Here is a 19,779-nt window from a genome sequence, read left to right as displayed (position 1 = left end):
CCCGCTCCATCTCCTGAAACTTCCTTTTACCATTAACGATATACAAGAATGAGGTTTTGTTGAAACAGAATTTTTCCACTGCTGCAGTGTCAATGCCAGGACAGATGTCACATTTCTGAGTGGTGGTATACCCAAAGAGGTGTGAATGAATGGGCATCCTACAACTATATCAGTTTCTTTGATTTCCTTAAAATTTCTGGTGTGTATATGTGTGTGTGTATTTATTAAGTACTTGTTGACCCACTGAAATTTATCACAGTAATATTATGACTACAGGAGGCTTTAGGCAAATGAAAAAAACCTCTTGGGAAATGATGTTCACAGCTGTTGCAAGAGCCCTAGCTGAGGTAAGCAGGAAATACACTCATTTTATCTGTGTGTGTTAGCGGAAGGACACTGACTGGAACCATCCACCCTGACCAGGCACCATAGTCACCATTTGCATGAGTTATTTTATGACAGGAGGTCCTGGTAAGGAATACGGAACTAATAAGCCACCACCAACCAGAAGAGTTCAGGACAGGTCAAAAGGAGACACCACATGTCCGACCACCTCCCAGAATCCTTCTCACTGGCATCCATCTTGGCTGAATAAGGCATGCACCACCAGGAAGGACTCTGAGTCAGAATAATTGGCTAAAGACAACCTGGAAACTAATCCCATTGCTGTAAAACCCGAGACTGTGAGGCAGAGCAGTTCTCCTGGTTTCCCTCACCCTCCTGCTCTCCACCCGGGCTCCAATAAAATTTCTTGCTTTGTCAACACATGTGTCTCCTCAGACAATTCATTTCAGAGTGCTAGACAAGAGCCCAGTTTTGGGCCCTGGAAGGGGTCCCCCTTCCTGCAACAGGTGGATAATTGGTCTGTGGTTGAAATATCACAGAGATACAACAAGGAGAAGAAGAATAAAGAAAAGGACTGGCATTGGGGGAAATAAACTAAATTTCTTCAATACTTTATTTCCAAGACGATGTCCTGTGGGTGATTTCTTAATCTTAAAATGAAAACCTAAATATTCTGTTTTAGCAAATAAGCCATATTTGGCTACTAGATAGTCGAAATTTTACCTGCGTAGAACCTAAATCCACAGGAGGGAAATGATGACATGGAAAAACTCAATGGGAAATGGAAAATGCTTAAAAGATATTAAGTACTATTTTGGGTACTCTTTTGCCTTGTAATTCTAAGCAAATCCCTTAGCTTCTCTGTGTTTTGTCATATAATTTGCTTCCATTTGTCTGTGGTCAGTTACATAATACAGGAAGATTACAGAAGCAAATAAGTTTTACTTTGTTCCTAATATCTCCTAGGTATATATTTGAATGACTTTGAAATAATTTTTCCATTTCCATCTGGATATTTTGTTATCACAGATTTGACTTCTTTCCTAGTCTATGAATCCACTCTACCCATAATCCCAACTGCCTGAACTTGTATTATCCATTAACAATATAGAATCATCACACTTATCCTGAGTCTTCACCCTGACACCTCACACTTATACTAGGGTGCTAACTTATACAACAAAGTTCTCTGAGAGTTTATAAAGGACCTTATTTACTTAATATAAAAGAAGCCAGCAAAGGGTGTTTCCTATAACTAAGAGAAAGCATTTTTTATCTTGCAGATATTCACTGGGAAAATACTAAAGTCAGTTTTTACTAAAAAAGAAAAACAATTCTAAATAACAAAATTGAATCTATTCCAAAAGGAATAGATTACCAATGACTGTAAATATTATTGAGAGGCCATTTACCTCACATTTGTCACCTCTAACCTTATTTAATCGCTATTGTTCTTAGTCATTCAGTCTTGTCCAACTCTTTGTGGCCCCATGGACAGTAGCCCACCAGTCTCCTCTGCCCACCAAGCTCCTCTGTCCATGGAATTTTTCAGGCAGGAATACTGTAGTGAGTTGACATTTTCCTCTCCATTAACCTCTGCTACAACCTTGTAAAGTTAGGATTATTTATCCTTATATGATACAGATGAAAAACCCTAGATTCCAAGATATAACTGGTAAGAGGATAAACCAGTTCCAAGCACAGATATGGGTGATATCATCTCCTATATCTGCTTTGTAGCATCATTCATACCCAGTGAAGGTGGCCAAACATTCAAAATGCTCTAGGAGGATTTCTGATTGATGTAAGAAGTTGGATTTAGAGCATTTCTAAATAACAATGATTTTCAAATTTGGCTGTCATCAGTAACATTTAGAGAACTTTTTAATAACAGAAATACCTAGACCCCGTACTTGGAGTTTCAACACAAAAAATCTAATGAGTTCTTGGAAATCTGTATCTTAGAAGTCTGATACAAATCCAAGTTGTCATAATACTGCTCTTAGTAACTTCCAGCCCCAATAACTTTGGCCGCCAAAACAATTTTTTGAGGTGGTAATAATCAATCTGAATATAAAACAGCTTTTTTAAAAATTTATTTATTTTAATTGGAGGCTAACTACTTTACAATATTGTAGTGGGTTTTACCATACAAAAGAGAAATATTTGCAACAGTTTAAAGTAGCCTGCTAAAGATACCAAAGTGTTTCATTCTCATGTTTTCCACTTGCTCTATTCTCTACAAAGTCAGGAATGCCTAAATCTACTCAACTATCTTGTAAATGCTTTGACCATGAGATAAGGTCAAGGAAAAGGTACAAATGACAAAAAAACTCTTCCTTCCTTTTCAAAAAGCAAATCAAAGAACACTCCTTAGTCGTAGAGAACTAACATATATCTAAGACAGCATACTATGATTTTACTGATCCTGACTCAACCCTCTCTGAAAAAACACTGTCATCATAAATAAAGGAGCTTCAAAAGAAAGCCATTCATGTTGTCTCATTTTTATTTTGCATCTCATGACGTCGTCTGCAGACTGTGTGATCTGAATTCATTCTACATATCCCCTGCAGCTCTAAATAAAGATGGATAAAATGAAAATGCACTAAAGATCTTCTAAAGTAGACACCTTTAAACAGAACAAAGGCACTTCACATCCAGAGAGTAGAGCATGGGGTCAAACTCAAAAGCCCATTGTGCCTATCCATGTTCCCTTCACTCTTTAAATATTAGTTTTCCACACAGTTAAGATATATGTAAGACAGCAGAACACCAACTGTATTATTCCAACATTTCTCTTAGGTTTCCTTATTCTCTTTCTCCCACCCCAAGAGTTTCCTCATTGCCCCTTTCACATCTTTGTTCCTTAAAGTATAGATGAGGGGGTTGACACTGGGAGTGACAATGGTATAGAAGAGAGTGAGGAACTTGCCCTGATCTTGGGAGTAGCTGTTGGCTGGCTGCAGGTACATGTAAATGATGGTTCCATAGAAGAGAATGACCACTGTTAGGTGAGATGAGCAGGTGTTGAAAGCCTTCTTGCGCCCTGCTGCTGACTTGATCCTCAGCACAGCAGCAGTGATCATGCCATAGGAGATGAGGATCAGAGAAAGGGGCACCAGGAGAAGAGCAACACCCAGGACAAAGGCAAATGCTTCCACCAGCATTGTGTCTTCACAGGACATGGCAATAAGAGCAGGCATCTCACACAGAAAGTGGTCCACCTTGCGACGCCCACATCGGGACAGGTGCATTGTCTGGGGACACATAACAAAGGAGTTTAGAAAGCCACAGCACCAGGCCACAGTCACCAGTTGCAGGCAGAGATGTGGGTGCATGACCACGGTGTAGTGCAGTGGCTGGCAGACAGCCACGTAGCGGTCATAGGCCATGACAGCTAGGAGAACACACTCAGTTGAGCCCAACAGCATATAGATATAGAGTTGGGCCACACAGCCATGGTAGGTGATGGTCTTCTCTGGACCCCAAAGGTTCCACAGCAGCTGGGGAACAATACTCGTTGTAAAGCAGAGGTCCAAGAAAGATAGGTTCCCAAGAAAGAAGTACATGGGTGTGTGGAGCCTGGAGTCCACGATAGACAAGAGAATGATGGCTGTGTTGCCCACTAGTGTCAGGATGTAGAAGATCAAAATAAAAGCAAAGAGAATTATTTCCAGTTGAGGTCGTTCAGAAAAGCCCACCAAGATGAATGCCTGATGGTAGCTGTCATTGTCCCTTCCCATAATCTTCACCAGTTGTTATGGAGACACAGAGAAAAGAATTAGATAAGATAGCAGGTGAAGACTACCCAACACTCTCCAATTTCCACTTACTGGTCTGTGAATTTTGGAAGGTCATTTGCCCTTCCATTATTTTTTTAGCATACACTTATGGATATCTTTCTTATGCAAGGCAGTGTGCCTAATAAAGCTGAAGATTAAAGGGTGAATTGACTTGGGAGTTGTTCTCCCTGGTGAATAATATATGCAAATAATGAAAAAGAAAGGGAAAAAGTGGAAGTTCTCTAAAAGAAAACTTGTTTAAAAGCTGAGTGTTTTGCAAGTTATTTCCAATTGATCAGGAAAGAACTTATAGAAGCGTGTATATTACAAGAAGGGCTTCCCAGATGGCGCAGTGGTAAAGAATTGGCCTGCCAATGCAGGAGATGCAACAGACACAGGGTTGATCCCTGGGTCAAGAACAACCCTTGGAGTAGGAAGTGAAAACCACTCCAGTATTCTTACCTGGAAAATTCCATGTACAGAGGAACCTGGCAGGTTGCTGTCCATAGAGTTGCAAAGAGTCAAACAAGACTGAGCACACATACACATTGCAAGAAACTTACACCTGAGAGGTCCTTACTTTTGGCTGTTTTTCAAATAACAAGTAATAATTTTACATGTGGCAGATTAAGCAATATGGTTCAAGGAGAGAAAGTAGTATATAGAAAGGCCCAAAGGGTTAAATTCATGGATGATGTTCAGGACATCTGTGAATGTACATGTCAGGCAACTTCTTAATGATATGGAATTTTATTGAGATTAAACACAATACCTTTGACTCTAAAAGGAGGAGTTGAGATAGATTGGATTCTGCCTCTATATAAGGCAAGTCTGCAAATGTGTGACCTAATATTTGGTTTCTTTCTCTGCATCTTGGCTTTTCTTTGTGCAAGAGAGAGGCTAGATCCTTTCTACACCTCCCTCCAGATCTCACATGTTTTCATAATTCATGACATCGGGTATATGCCATAAACATTTTTAACTTCTCATGGTTTCTACAGTCAATACCAAGGGACTTGTTGGGGCTCTGCCTTATAGGAGAGCACCAGTGTTCACCCAAGCTTGTATCAACTGTGGTAATAGAAAGTGGCATCATTGCAACACACAAGAAGGAAGCAGTAAGAACTAGAATACAAAACCTTTTTGAACGGTGAGTGGCTCCATGAGGTCGCTGTCATCACTGTCGAGCCTGATAGTGAAAAAGTTATGAACTCTTTCCAGTTGAAGCTGCAGGTGGAAATTCTGTAAGTTACCATTCAGTTCAGGCATAGGACTAAATGTAAGTTCCCATTCCCATAAAGGCACAAGAACCTCAGCAAAACCCCATGAAGAGATTAAAAGGTGCAGGGAATGATCAGGAATAACCAGCCAAGTACCAAAGACTTTACTAGGTCAACTGAGTGTTCGAAAGGGAGACTTTCCTACACACACACTCTGCCGGTATTGGTTGTGAAGAACAACTTGCACTGTTTTTCCCACAGACCTGTCACAGCTCTCACTCAAGTTTAAGAGAGTCAATAAACAGATCCTGTGAGTGGCAATCACAATGTACACAAATTGCTTAGCTATATATATATCATTTAGGACATGACTCCTCAGCCAAATTGCAAACATCAAATTTATTTATAATTTACCTATTCTAAAGGTCTGTATATGAATGTGTTATTCTTTCATTCCAAGATGACTTAATGCTCAGGCCTCTGTCCAGTACCCAGAGACTCACCCTGTTTCACCTAACAAGCATTTCAAGTATAATGTACTTGATTTTTCATGCTTTTTTTTTTTAACTCATCTTTAGTTCAGAATCATGAAATTGCAAGGAATAAAGCTGTTGCAAATGGAAATTGAAAAGAATTAAGCTGTTCACACACAAATAATAGTTTAATTAGCATTGTTGTTCAGTAGATCAGTTTTATCCCACTCTTTGCAATACCATGGACTGCAGCATGCCAGGCTCCCCTGTCCCTCACTATCTCCCAGAGTTTGCTCAAACTCATGTCCATTGAGTTGATGATGCCAACCAACCATCTCATCTTCTGTTGCCCTCTTCTCCGCCTTCCCTCAATCTTTCCTAGCATCAGGGTCTTAAAACTATAAGTTTGTTCTAATTTTGAAAACTGTGGCCTAAAAATCTGGACGGATCCACTGGACTTGATTCTCTGACTAAGAGAATACCCAAACCTGTACCACCAACTCACAAAGGAAGACTACCTGAATGGGATTTAACAATACCAAGTAGTGGAGCTATTTTTGTCTGCTTCAGGTGTAAACATATCCTAAACAATCATAACTCTTTTCACAATTACAATATATTACATGTTTTGAAGAGCTTTTATACCTACACTTGCACACCATCCTCACAACAGCTCTGTAATGTGGAAAGGCCAAGCATTAGGATCTCCATTTCAGAGATGAACAATCTCCATGACAGAAGGGTCAAAAGAATAGCCAACACTTGCAATTTCGTATCACAGCAGGAACCATAAAGCCGCATGTGTGTGAAGTTGCTTCAGTAGTGCTGACTCTTTGCAGTCCTACGGATTGAAGCCCACCAGGCTCCTCTGTCCATGGGATTCTTCAGGCAAGAATACTGGAGTGGGTTGCCATGCCTTCCTCCAGGATCTTCCTGACCCAAGGATCAAACCCATCTCTTAAGTTTCCTGCATTGGCAAGTCCATTCTTTACCATTAGCTCCACCTGGTAAGTCCATAATCCTACTTATTAGCACAAAGTTTCATTTGCTCTGCTTCCTCCCCTATTCCTATCTAGTTAAACTTGTCTAAAGATGAGCTTTTATTACTACTCCCCCATGAATCCGCACATACAGACCCAACTATGACATTCTGAATACTTGCTGGGGTGAAATTTGTGATCATTCTCAACATTACCAGAGAAGGTTTGCAATACTTGATTTGCCACTGTGACAAAACAGAACAACAGAGAGGTTTTCTGCTCAAACTGGCTATTATTTCAAGAGGAGATTAAAAAGGATAATTTGATATGTGTAAATCAAAGGTGACAGGATGCCCTTGGATTGGCCCAGCTATGAATGAGAAAGCAAGTAGAATGTAATTTATCCTAATCTACCTGTCTTAGATCTACTTTGTTAAAATGTGATGCATTCTGTTGTTTCTTAATTGGATGCAGTTGCTGTGTTCCAAGATGAAATTAAAGTGTGAGTTGGCTTTGAGAACTTTCTTACTCTGTCACCCTAACAGATAAAAACCCTACTAGAACCATCACAAAGATAATCATAAATCTTTCAAATGATCAAAGATACAGAAATAAGATTCACTGCTACAGCAAAGCACGTATCAAAATCTTCACTGTTGTTCTTCCCAGAAAGTAGAAGAACTAACAGTCTGTCAGCCCTCCTTACTTTGATTCCAGAGAGTTTTCTCAGGGATAAGGCAGCTAATTCTGGTCCCTTTTAGTTTCTGGATCTTCTGAAGGAAGGAAACTCCAACAAAAACTGATGGGGGATTGAGCACAAAAATAATTATGCACCATTAATGCCTTAAAATGAAACTTTAAGTATCACAGCTTGAAAAAAAAAAAGTTAACTGTGGGCAAAAGTTATCAGGACTGGCCACAGATGGCATCTCTTCTTAGCTAAATGGATGAGGTGGCATGGTGCCACATTTCAAATCTGTATGTTTTATCTTACTCCTATATAAACAGGCACCCTAGGATTAAGGAGATGGCAGATGTTCCCCAGGGATAAAAGGAAGCACACATCACTAAGAGCTTTAATACATATGATGTTATTTCATTTGTGCATAATAAGGGGATGGGAGGACAACTTCTATATCTTGTCACCTTGGGAATTTGAAATAACCTGGGGGCCTGAAGATAGATATCAGTTTGTTTATAGAGTTAAGACCTTAGGGACTGGTGCTCTCATCTAGAGATCAGCTCAGGTCCCCACATGTGAAGGCAGAACTCACAAGAGAGGTATCAAGGGCAATTCCCAAGTATGGAAGTCAGATTTTCTTGAAGAGAGAATGATTATTGAGTTTTACATAAAAATTAAGTCAGATAAGTTTATTTTGATCCTGGACTCACAAAATTAAAACCATGTAATTGTGGGGAGCCAAGCAATGCCAAAAGGCTGAATCTACACTTTCTAACATGAGGGAAAATGGGGTAAGGGAGACCAGATAATATAGAGTGCTTTGGTCTCCTGACATATTGAGAAGTCAAGAGAAAATTGTCTTCACCTTGAATGGATAGTGCCAGAACTTGAGGCTGGTGTTCAGCCAGTCCAATCTAGTTCAAGTGACTAGATGGTGTCTCCGCCCCTCTGCTTTCCATATTTACTGTTCATATGACTTTCCAGGGGACAAGACTGCCCTGTCTTGCCTCTTGCAGACCCACCAAACACAAATATGGGATGGAAATATCAGTATTACACATAACTAGTAAAAATAATTTGATTGCAGTGCTTTTTTATTTTTTCTTAGGCTTCAAAATCCTTGCAGATGGACTGAAGCTATGAAATTAAAAGACACTTGATCCTTGAAAGTAAAGCTATGGGAAACCTAGACAGCATATTAAAAACAGAGACATTACTTTGCCAACAAAGGTCTATATAGTCAAAGCTATGGCTTTCCATTATTCATGTATGGATGTGAGAGCTGGACCATAAAGAAGGCTGAGCACTAAAAAAATGATGTTTTTCAACTGCGATGTTGGAGAAGACTCTTGAGGGTCCCTTGGACTGCAGGGAGATCCAACTAGTTCATCCTAAAGGAAATCAGTCCTGAATATTCTTTGGAAGGACTGATGCTGAAGCTGAAACTCCAATACTTTGGCCACCTCATGCGAAGAACCAACCAATTATAAAAGACCCTAGTTTTGGGAAAGATTGAAGGCAGGAGGAAAAGGGGATGATAGAGGACAAGATGATTGGATGGCATCACCAACTCATTGGACATGAGTTTGAGCGAGCTCCAGGAGATGGTCAAGGACAGGGAAGCCTAATGTGCTGCAGTCCATGGGGTTGCAAAGAGTAGAACATGACTCAGTGACTGAACAACAGCAACAACAAAACAGTGTTTTATTTAGCTCTTTAAATTGGTTTGGCACTACCTCTTGCAGTAAAACAAGAATTTCTTTGAGAAGTTGTAGAAACAGAATACATCTGATTTTCTTGGAGCCCAGCTGGTCACACTTCATTAATTTAAAGAATACAATACTACATACAGTTTGAAAATATTCTAACTTTATATACAAAGAAATTAATTTCCAGACACATTGTGAACTCACAGTCAGATTGCTAATGGCCAGTGACTGCCAAATAGGACAAGCTTTCAGACCTTCTTAACACAATCTTTCCATGAAATCAGATAAAATGCAATGCTACTCATTGAAGTAAGAGATAATTAGTAATCAGATTCAAACTATGCTGTTAAGGCTACAAGCTACAAGTTGAAGCTCTTATTATTATAGAATAAAAATATGTGCTCACTGCATAGGATTCTGTCTTTTCTTGGACTTTGAAAATAGGAAGGCTTATGGAAAACTGGAGAGAATTTTTATATTTGGGCCTAAATATAACAGCTTTTCTCTTCTGTAGTATGGCAGCAAGACATTGAGAATCACTTATCACCTAATACCTGTCAGAATAGCTATCATCAAAGAGACCACACATAAGGACTTCTCTGGTCATATGGCAGTTAAGAATCTTCCTTGAAATGTAGGGGACACGCGTTTGATTCCTAAGCTGGGGAACTCAGGTCCCACATTCCATGGAGCAGCTAAGCCCACGCACCACGACAACCCAGCTCTCATGCTCCAGAGTCTGTGCTGCAAGTAGAGAGCCTGCATGCCACAACTAAATAGTTGGTATGCCACAGTGAAAGAGCCTGCATGGCACAATGGAGACCCAACTCAGTCAAAGAAATAAATAATTCTTTAAAAAGAATGCCTTGGGGAAAAAAAGACCACAAATGATAAATGTCTGTGAGAATGTGGAGAAAAGCAACCCCTTGTACACATTGGTGGAAATGTAAATTTGCCCATTCACTGTGGAAAACAGTATGGAGGTTTTTCAAAAAACTAAAACTGGTACTGCCATATGACCCAACAATTCCTGGGATTCCTTAAAAAACTGGGACTAAAACTGCCATATGACCCAACAGTCCCACTGCTGGGCATATACCCCCAGGAAACCAGAATTAAAAGAGACACATGACACACCGAGGAAACCAGATCTGAAAGAGACACGTGCACCCCAATGTTCATCGCAGCACTGTTTATAGTAGCCAGGACATGGAAGCAACCTAGATGCCCATCAGCAGATGAATGGATAAGGAAGCTGTGGTACATATACACCATGGAATATTACTCAGCCATTAAAAAGAATTCATTTGAATCAGTTCTAATGAGATGGATGAAACTGGAGCCCCTTATACAAAGTGAAGTAAGCCAGAAAGATAAAGACCAATACAGTATACTAACGCATATATATGGAATTTAGAAAGATGGTAATGATAACCCCATATGCAAAACAGAAAAAGAGACACAGAAATACAGAACAGACTTTTGGACTCTGTGGGAGAAGGCGAGGGTGGGATGTTTTGAGAGAACAGCATCGAAACATGTATACTATCTAGGGTGAAACAGATCACCAGCCCAGGCTGGATGCACAAGACAAGTGCTCAGGGCTGGTGCACTGGGAAGACCCAGAGGGATGAGATGGAGAGGGAGGTGGGAGGGGGGATCAGGATGGGGAATACTTGTAAATCCATGGCTGATTCATGTCAATGTATGGCAAAAACCACTACAGTATTGTAAAGTAATTAGCCTCCAACTAATAAAAATAGATGAAAAAAAGAAAAAAAGAGAGACACATGTACCCCAATGTTCATTGCAGTACTATTTACAATAGCTAGGACATGGAAGCCACCTAGATGTCCACTGGCAGATGAATGGATAAGAAAGTTGTAGTATATATATATATATATATATATATATATATATATATATACACACAATGGAATGTTACTCAGTTATAAAAAGTAATGCATTTGAGTCAGTTCTAATGAGATGAATGAACCTGAAACCTATTACAGAGTGAAGTAAGTCAGAGAAAGAAACACAAATACTGTATATTAACACATATATAAAAAATTTAGAAAGACGGTACCAACAATCTTACATGCACGGCAGCAAAGGAGACACAGATGTAAAAAACAGATTTTTGAGCTCAGTGGGAGAAGGCAAGGATGGGATGATTTGAGAGAAAAACATTGAAACATGTACATTACCATATGCAAAATAGATGACCAGTGCAAGTTCAATGCATGAAGCAGGGCACCTAAAGCTGATGTTCTGGAACAACCCAAAGGGATAGGGTGGAAAAGGAGGTGGGAGGGGGCTCAGGATGGGGAGACACGTGTATACATGTGGCAAATTCATGTTGATATATGGCAAAAACTGTCACAAAATTGTAAAGTAATTATCCTCCAATTAAAATAAATTAATTATTTTTTAAATTCCACTCCTGGATATTTATCGGAAAAATATCAAAACACTAATTCAAAAAGATACAATGCACCCCAATGCTATGTTCATAGCAACATTATTTACAATTGACAAGATATGAAAGCCACCTAAGTGTCCACCGACAGATAAATGGATAAAGAAGGAAAGATGTTCTATGGGGAGGGGGCGGACCTCTAAGATGACAGAGGAGTAAGACATGGCGATTACCTTCCACCCCCACAAATACATCAAAAATACATCTTCATTTGAAACAACTACAGAACATCAACTGAAAACTGGCAGAAGACCACAGACTTCCAAAAAGGCCAGTTAATTGCCCCATAATGGAGTAGGGCAAAAGAAATAAGGAAAAAGAGAGAGAGAGAGAAAGGAATCACAATGGGACCTGTGCTTCTGGGAAGAAGCTGTGAAGGAGGAAAGTTTTCCACACATTCAGACACCCCCTCCCTGGTGGAGACAGTAGGGAGCTTCCGATCCTCAGAGAAGACTGCAGCAGCAGATGTGCAGAGGGAAACGTGTAGAGAATTCCACACAGAGATTGGTGCCGACCAGCACCCCCCAACCTGGGATGTTTGCCTGCATGCCTGCTGAGGCAGCTGGAGACTGGGTGCTGAGGCTTAGGCTTTGGAGGTCTGACCCCAGGGAGAGGACTGGGGTTGACTGCCGTGAAGACAGTCTGTGGGGGCTAAAATGACATAGCCGAGGGGATCCAGGGAAAAGCCTCTGCTTGCCAGAGAGGCAAGAGATCCCTGTCATGGGGTATACAAGGAGAAGGGCAGGCCTGCCGAAAACCCTTTAACTCTGTAACTCACGGATGGCAGAGCACCAGCTTCATGAGTTCCAGAGGCAGTGCAAGCTGTGGCTGCTGTCTCTGACCCCAGATGTGGCCACAACAGACACCATTGATGCCGCTAAGGGGTGGGCGAGTACAGGTCACTGCCCACACCATCCCAGAAGATTGTGCAGCCTGACAATGCCAAGGGCCCCAGGGCCAGCTCCCCAGGGAGAATGCATGGGCCCCCTCAGGCTGCAGCAACATCCTGAAGGTCTCTACCACCACAGGCACATTCTAACTGTGACTGCTGGATTCCTCACTCTGGCAAAACTGAGCAAGTGAGCCCTAATTAGCCGCTGCTTTTGCCCCCCTTCTGTCTGAGCAGGAAACTGGAGAGCAGCATATCAGCAGAGGTGGGGCCAGAACTAAAACTAAGCGCAGGGGCAGTGTGACTAAAGAAGAGGATGACTATGCACACCGGAAGCAAGTACAAGCTGGTGTAAAGCCAGATTCGAATCTGAGCTGGCCCCACAGTGCTCACAGCGGGTCCAAGCACCTTCCTAGAAATACTGAATGACTTCCTGAGTAGGCAGATTGGCTGGAGCTCACTGTGGGGCAAGAACACCGACAGCTGAGGCCACAGAAAAATAGTCTTACTACTACTCTCTCTATATTTAATTTTCTTTTGTTCTTTTATGTTTTGCTCTATTGATTTTTTTATTGTTCTTTAAATTTTTATTTTTTTAATTACTTTTTATGCTTTCATTTTTAAATAAATTTATTTTATTTTATTTTCCCTATTTCTACTGTACTCTTTTGTTATATTGCATTTTGCTGGACTTAGAAAAGGCAGAAGAACCAGAGATGAAATTGCCAACATTCATTGGGTCATAGAAAAAGCAAGAGGATTCCAGAAAAACATCTACTTCTGCTTCATTGACTATGCCAAAGCCTTTGACTGTGTGGATCACAACAAACTGGAAAATTCTTTAAGAGATGGGAATACCAGACCACCTTATCTGTCTCCTGAGAAACCTGTATGCAGGTCAAGAAGCAACAGTTAGGACCAGACATGGAACAAAAAGCTGATTGAAAATTGGGAAAGGAATACCTAAAGACAAAGGTGTCCACTCTCATCATTATTATTCAATATAGATTTGGAAGTCCTAGTCACAGCAGTCAGAGAACATAAAGAAATATAAGGAGTCTAGATTGGAAAAGAAGTAAAACATTCACTGTTTGCAGAAGGCATGGGGCTATACACTGAAAACCCTGAAGATGCCACTAGAAAATTACTAGAGCTAGTAAATACATTTAGTAAAGTCACAGGATATGAAATTAATACACAGAAATCCCTTCCATTCCTATACACTAACAAGGAAAAACCAGAAATAAAAATTAAGATTTCTATAATTCTAATAGAATTAAGGTTTCACCATTGCAAAAAATAAAATAAAATATCTAGGAATAAACTCACCTACAGAGACAAAAGACCTGTATGTACAAAACTATAAGATACTGATAAAAGAACTCAAAGACAATATAAACAGATGGAGAGATATATCATGTTCTTAGATTGGAAGAATCAATAGTGTGAAAACTACTATACTACCCAAAGTAATCTACAGATTCAATGCAATCCCTATCAAATTACCAATGGAATTTTTCACAGAACTAGAACAAAACATTTCACATTTTGTACAGAAACATAAAAGAGCCCAAATAGCTAAACAAACTTGACAAAGAAAAACTGAGCTGGAGGAATCAACCTGCCTGACTTCAGACTATACTTCAAAGTTACAGTCAACAAGGCAGTATAGTACTGGCACAAAAACCGAAATATAGACCAATGAAACAAGATAGGAAGCCCAAAAATGAACCTATGCACCTATGAGCACTTTATCTTTCACAAAGGAGGCAAGAATATATGATGGAGATGAGACAGCCTCTTCAATAAGTGGTGCTGAGAAAACTGGACAACTATGCGTAAAAGAATGAAATTAGAACACTTCCTAACACCATACACAAAGATAAACTCAAAATGGACTAAAGACCTAAATGTAAGACCAGAAACTATACCACTCTTAGAGGAAAACATAGGCAGAACACTCAATGACATAAATCAGAGCAAGGTCTTCTATGATTCACCTCCTAGAGTAACAGAAATAAAAGCAAAAGTAGACAAGTGGGACCTAATCAAACTTGAAAGCTTTCACACAGCAAAGAAAACTATAAACAAGGTAAAAAGATAACCCTCAGAATGGAAGAAAATAATAGCAAATGAAACAACTGACAAAGGGTTAAGTCCCAAAATATACAAATAGCTCATACAAATCAATACCAAAAAAAACAAACAACCCAATCAAAAAGTGGAAAAAGACCTAAACAGACATTTTTCCAAAGAAGACATACTTATGGCTACCAAACACATGAAAAGATGCTCAACATCACTCATTATTAGAGAAATGCAAATCAAAACTACAATGAGATATCAACTCACACCAGTCAGAATGGCCATCATCAAAAAGTCTAAAACAATAAATGCTGGAGAGGGTGTGGAGAAAAGGGAACCCTCTTGCACTGTTGGTTGGAATGCAAATTGGTACAGCCACTAAGAAATATGGAGATTCCTTTAAAAATGTAGAAATAAAATCACCATATGACTTAGCAATCACACTCCTAGGCATATACACTGAGAAAACCAAAACTGAAAAAGACACATGTACCCCAATGTTGATTGCAGCACTATTTACAATAGCTAGAACATGGAAGCAATTTAGATGTCCATCGACAAATGCATGGATAAAGAAGTTGTGGTACATATGCACAGTGGAATATTACTCAGCCATAAAAAGCAACACATTTGAGTCAGTTCTGATGAGGTGGATGAACCTAGAACCTATTATACAGAATGAAGTGAGTCAGAAAGAGAAAGATAAATGTCGTATACTAACACATATATATGGAATCTAGAAGGATGGTACTGAAGAATTTATTTGCAGGGCAGCAATGGAGAAGTATGGAGACATAGAGAACAGATTTATGGACACAGGGAGAAAGGAGGAGAGGGTGAGATGTATGGAGAGAGTAACAGGGACCTTACATTACCATAGCCAGTGGGAATTTGCTGTATGTCTCAGGAAACTCAAACAGGGGCTCTGTAACAATCTAGACAGGTGGGATAGGGAGGGACGTGGGAGGGAAGTTCAAGAGGGAGGGCACACATGTATACCTATGGCTGATTCATGTTGAGGTTTGGCAGAAAACAACAAAATTCTGTAAAGCCATTGTCCTTCAAGAACAAAACCAAGAGCATTAAAAGAAGTAACCAAGAAGGAATCTAGCTTCTCTATTCAGCTTTAAGTAAAGACACATTTATGACTTCTCTTAAAAAGTCATATAGGACTCTTTTCTTCATCCAGAAGAAAAGAGAAGAGTAGTCATCATAATTTTGTGTTTGAAAAATTGAAAGGACATATAAATAAACATCATTTATTTTAAAAAAAGAATGAAATTAGAACCCTTCTTAACGCCATACACAAAAATTAATTTAAAATGGATTAAAGACCTAAATATAAGGCTAGGAAACTCTAAGGGGAAAACATAGACAGAACACACTTTGACCTAAACTGCAGCAAGATTCTCTTTGACACACAAACCCTAGAGTAATGGAAATAAAAACAAAAATAAACAAATGTGACCTAATTAAACTTAAATCTTTTGCACAGCAAAGGAAACTATAAACATGATGAAAAGACAATCCTCAGAATGGGAAAAAATATTTGCCAATGAAGCAACTGACAAAGAATTAATTTCCAAAATATGGGCAGAATATGGGAGGGGATATGTGTATACCTATGGCTGATTCATGTTGAGGTTTGACAAAAAAACAGCAAAATTATGTAAAGCAATTATCCTTCAATAAAAAATGAATTAATTTTTTTTAAATGTATAAGCAATAAATGCTGGAGAGGATGTGGAGGAAAGGGAACCCTTTTGCACTGTTGGTGGAAATGTAAATTGATACGGCCACTATAGAGAACAACATGGAGGTTCCTTAAAAAACTAAAAATAAAACTACTATATGACTCAGCATTACCACTTCTGAGCATATAACCTGAGAAAACTATATTTTAAAAAGACACATGTAACCCAGTGTTCATTTCAGCAGTATTTACAGTAGGACAATAGTCTATGAAACACTTTTGCTTAAACATTGGGGAAAGCAAGCACTTGTCTACATGTTTTTAAGTTGCCTTCAGCCAACTATTTTTCATTAAACAATTGCAAGGGAGGATGCTATGGTGCATTATTTACCACTTGTTTGACTTAAAAATGTTAATCACACTTTGAATTTGTAGGTTTAGTTTATTCACTTCTTTGAAAACGACTCCCATCTAACTCCATGATCCAGTTCTCAATTTCAAATGAACCAGTCTATTAGATTTATTTTTCATCTGAAAAATCTGAAAATAATAAAACTATTTTTATTGAATGTGTCTTTAAAAATACATCCCTGTGACATTGTTGTCAAGTCTGCATTTTAACCTAGAAATAGACATTAACAGAGAGATGAGAAACAGAGAAAAAGTAAATTGGCAGAGATAAATCGGTTTGGTTAGATGAGAGGAAGAAGGCATGGGACTCATCATATTCATCATTGTGGGAAAATGAGGCAATTCTGCCTTCAACATTTCCTACCTAAGCTCTCTTGGGCTCTCCGCTATAAGTGATACTCTTTTAAAAGTGATACTTTAAAAAAAAAAAAATCATCCCTTTGTTTAATTAGCCCCTTGTTTGCAATATAGAGTCATATACTCAGAAACATTCAGGATGGGTGAAAGAAATACCTGTTCTGCTATATGTGTGTGTGCATGCTTGCTAAGTCACTTCAGTCACAAAGTGTCTGACTCTTTGTGACCCTATGAACTATAGCCCACCAGGTCCCTCTGTCCAAGGGATTCTCTAGGCAAGAATACTGCAGTGGGTGATCAAACTCTCCTCCAGGGGATCTTCCTGACTCAGGGGTCGAACTTACGTCTCTTTACATCTCCTGTATTGGCAGGCAGGCTCTTTATCACTACCGCCACCTGGGAAGGCCATATGTGGGCTATATGTGGGAGGAGATTAACTGTGTAAAGGAAGATGGGGAAGGAAAAACTAGCAGTCAGCTTTTGGATTCTCAGAGAAGCATTTCGGGGGAAAGAACATATGAAAGTTGAAGCATACCTCACATAGTATCTATCAAACATCATCTTTCAGTTTCTTTGTGATACCTCTCATGAAGCCTTTGTGAATTTCAGAAATTATTTAATTTTATAATGAAAGATTATACAGGCCAGTAGCTATTTGGCTCCTGATCCTGCAAACTGTGCAAACAATGTTATCTGGGAGATGAATCTGTACTCAGTGAGAAAATCTTCCCTGTGCTGTGTCCTGAATATCTGAAATATTCCCCAAAGCAGAATAAGGAAGAACAAGAAGCTACAGAGGTGGCATCATACAGGAGACCTCGACATTCAGACTCAGAACTGGAATGGTAGTCTAAACAGAGCCTTAACTGAAACCAGATTGCAGGAAGTAACTTCATAAAGATTTGCTGGTAGCTCATTTCTGTGCTATGCAACAGGTCCTTGTTGGTTATCTATTTTAAATATAGAAGTGTGTTCACTTTGTCGTACACCTGAAACCAACACAACATTGTAAATCAACTATACTCCAATATAAAATAGAAAGTTAAAAAATAGAAAGGTAGACAATTATACAGGTATGTTTTATACAATGTACATAATTATGTAATTTATAGCATATAGTATCAATATAAATATAATATAAATGAGCATGTATTTTACATATGCGTATGCTGAGAATTCTGTGGATGCGGAGACCTATATTGAAGAACACATTAGCACATTCAGGTTGTCAGGGCGATGAAAGACAAAGTGTTCTGGAAAGAAAAAGAGTGAGCAGGGAGAGTGGAAGATAAGTCTGGAGATCTAAATAGCCCCTGATTTTGCTCAGAGCTCTTCCTGCTCCTACTTTTGCCCCTGACAGCATCTCTCATTCATTTCCTGCCTCTCATATCTTGTCATGCCAGAGCAAACACATCATAAAAATAATGTTTCTTATTTTTCTCACCCATCTGGACAATTTTTCTTATAATTATCCTAATTTGAGTCTAAGCAAGAAACATGGCAGATGATATGGTCCAGTATTAATACATCCTAAAGCTGGTCAGAAAATAATTACCTGTATTTGTCTTCTCCTGGTCTCCCATAAAGCATGTAACTATCTCTGCATAGCCTGTTAGCTTTGGACTCTGCCATATCAGTTAAATAATTACAGCAACTATCTGGAAGCAATTATAAATTAATTATTCCAGAAAAACCTCTAGTAGTCATAAGGCATTAGTAAACAGAAAGTTTTAGTTCAGGGTCATACTCTCAAATGACCTGGAAATGATATTAATAGTATAGTGTTTCACAAATACAAATTAAAACCTGTCATGTTGTCTGTAACACTGTCTCTCATAAAGGGTGCTATTTAATCATTGTTGTTCCTTCTTTATCAGTCTTTCTATTCTCTTTTTTCCCTTAAAAAAAATCTTGGGTCTTTTTAATTTTCTTAATTTTATTTGTTTATTTTTCCCAAATATTATAAGTCTTTATTTTTTCCCATTTGGTTTTTCCTATTTGGTTAATCTGAAAATACAGTCCTTATAAACCAAATTTAATTTTTGAAACATTTTTCCCACAGAAACAGTCCTTCATTTTTCTTTCATTAATGGCAGTAGTGGTGGTTTAGTCGCTAAGTCCTGTCTGACTCTTGTGACCCCATGGACTGTAGCCTGCCAGGCTCCTCTGTCCATGGGATTCTCTAGGCAAGAATACTGGAATGGGTTGCCATTTCCTTCTCCAGTGGATCTTCCCAACCCAGCGATAGAACCAGGGTGTCCTGCATTGCAGGCAGATTCTTGACCAGCTGAACCGTGATTCATACCCACATGACTGACATAAAGTTGTCTGAAATTGGTAATTAATTTATGTACAACATATGATGACTTTAGTATATTTAACATAGTTTTTATTGTGACACAAATAAAATTTGATGATCTGAAAGGAAACCTTGATTTTCTTTTTTTTCATTTTAATTGGTTGGAATAGATGCCAAAGAGATCAAATCATGAATGTTAATAAATAATGATCTTATCATCTTCTATTTATTTCTGAGCATAGGTCTTGTTCCATATAACTAGTAAAGGTCTTATTATATCAATCAGTGAACCATTTGACATGGATACTATGGACGTTACCGTTCAATAGGGTAGGTCGAAGGTACTGAAGTGCAATAATTATCCATGACTGC

At 38.9% G+C, this 19,779-nt stretch overlaps 1 protein-coding gene across 1 annotated transcript; it reads right to left on the bottom strand.

The window, feature by feature from the left end:
• Positions 1–3,146: 3,146 nt before the first annotated feature.
• LOC122700941 (putative olfactory receptor 2W6) lies at positions 3,147–4,094 on the bottom strand. Its single transcript, XM_043913964.1, has one exon. It carries the CDS (start codon positions 4,089–4,091, stop codon positions 3,147–3,149), a length of 945 nt encoding a protein of 314 aa, XP_043769899.1. The 5' UTR covers positions 4,092–4,094.
• Between the last annotated feature and the right edge of the window lie 15,685 nt (positions 4,095–19,779).

The sequence above is a fragment of the Cervus elaphus genome, chromosome 9, assembly GCF_910594005.1.
Source record: "Cervus elaphus chromosome 9, mCerEla1.1, whole genome shotgun sequence".
NCBI classification, from domain to species: Eukaryota; Metazoa; Chordata; class Mammalia; order Artiodactyla; family Cervidae; genus Cervus; species Cervus elaphus.
This window is presented reverse-complemented; position numbering and strand designations above follow the sequence as displayed.

Coding starts and splice junctions, on each gene's coding strand:
- LOC122700941 (XM_043913964.1), bottom strand. CDS start 4,091: ATGGGAAGGGACAATGACAGCTACCATCAGGCATTCATCTTGGTGGGC.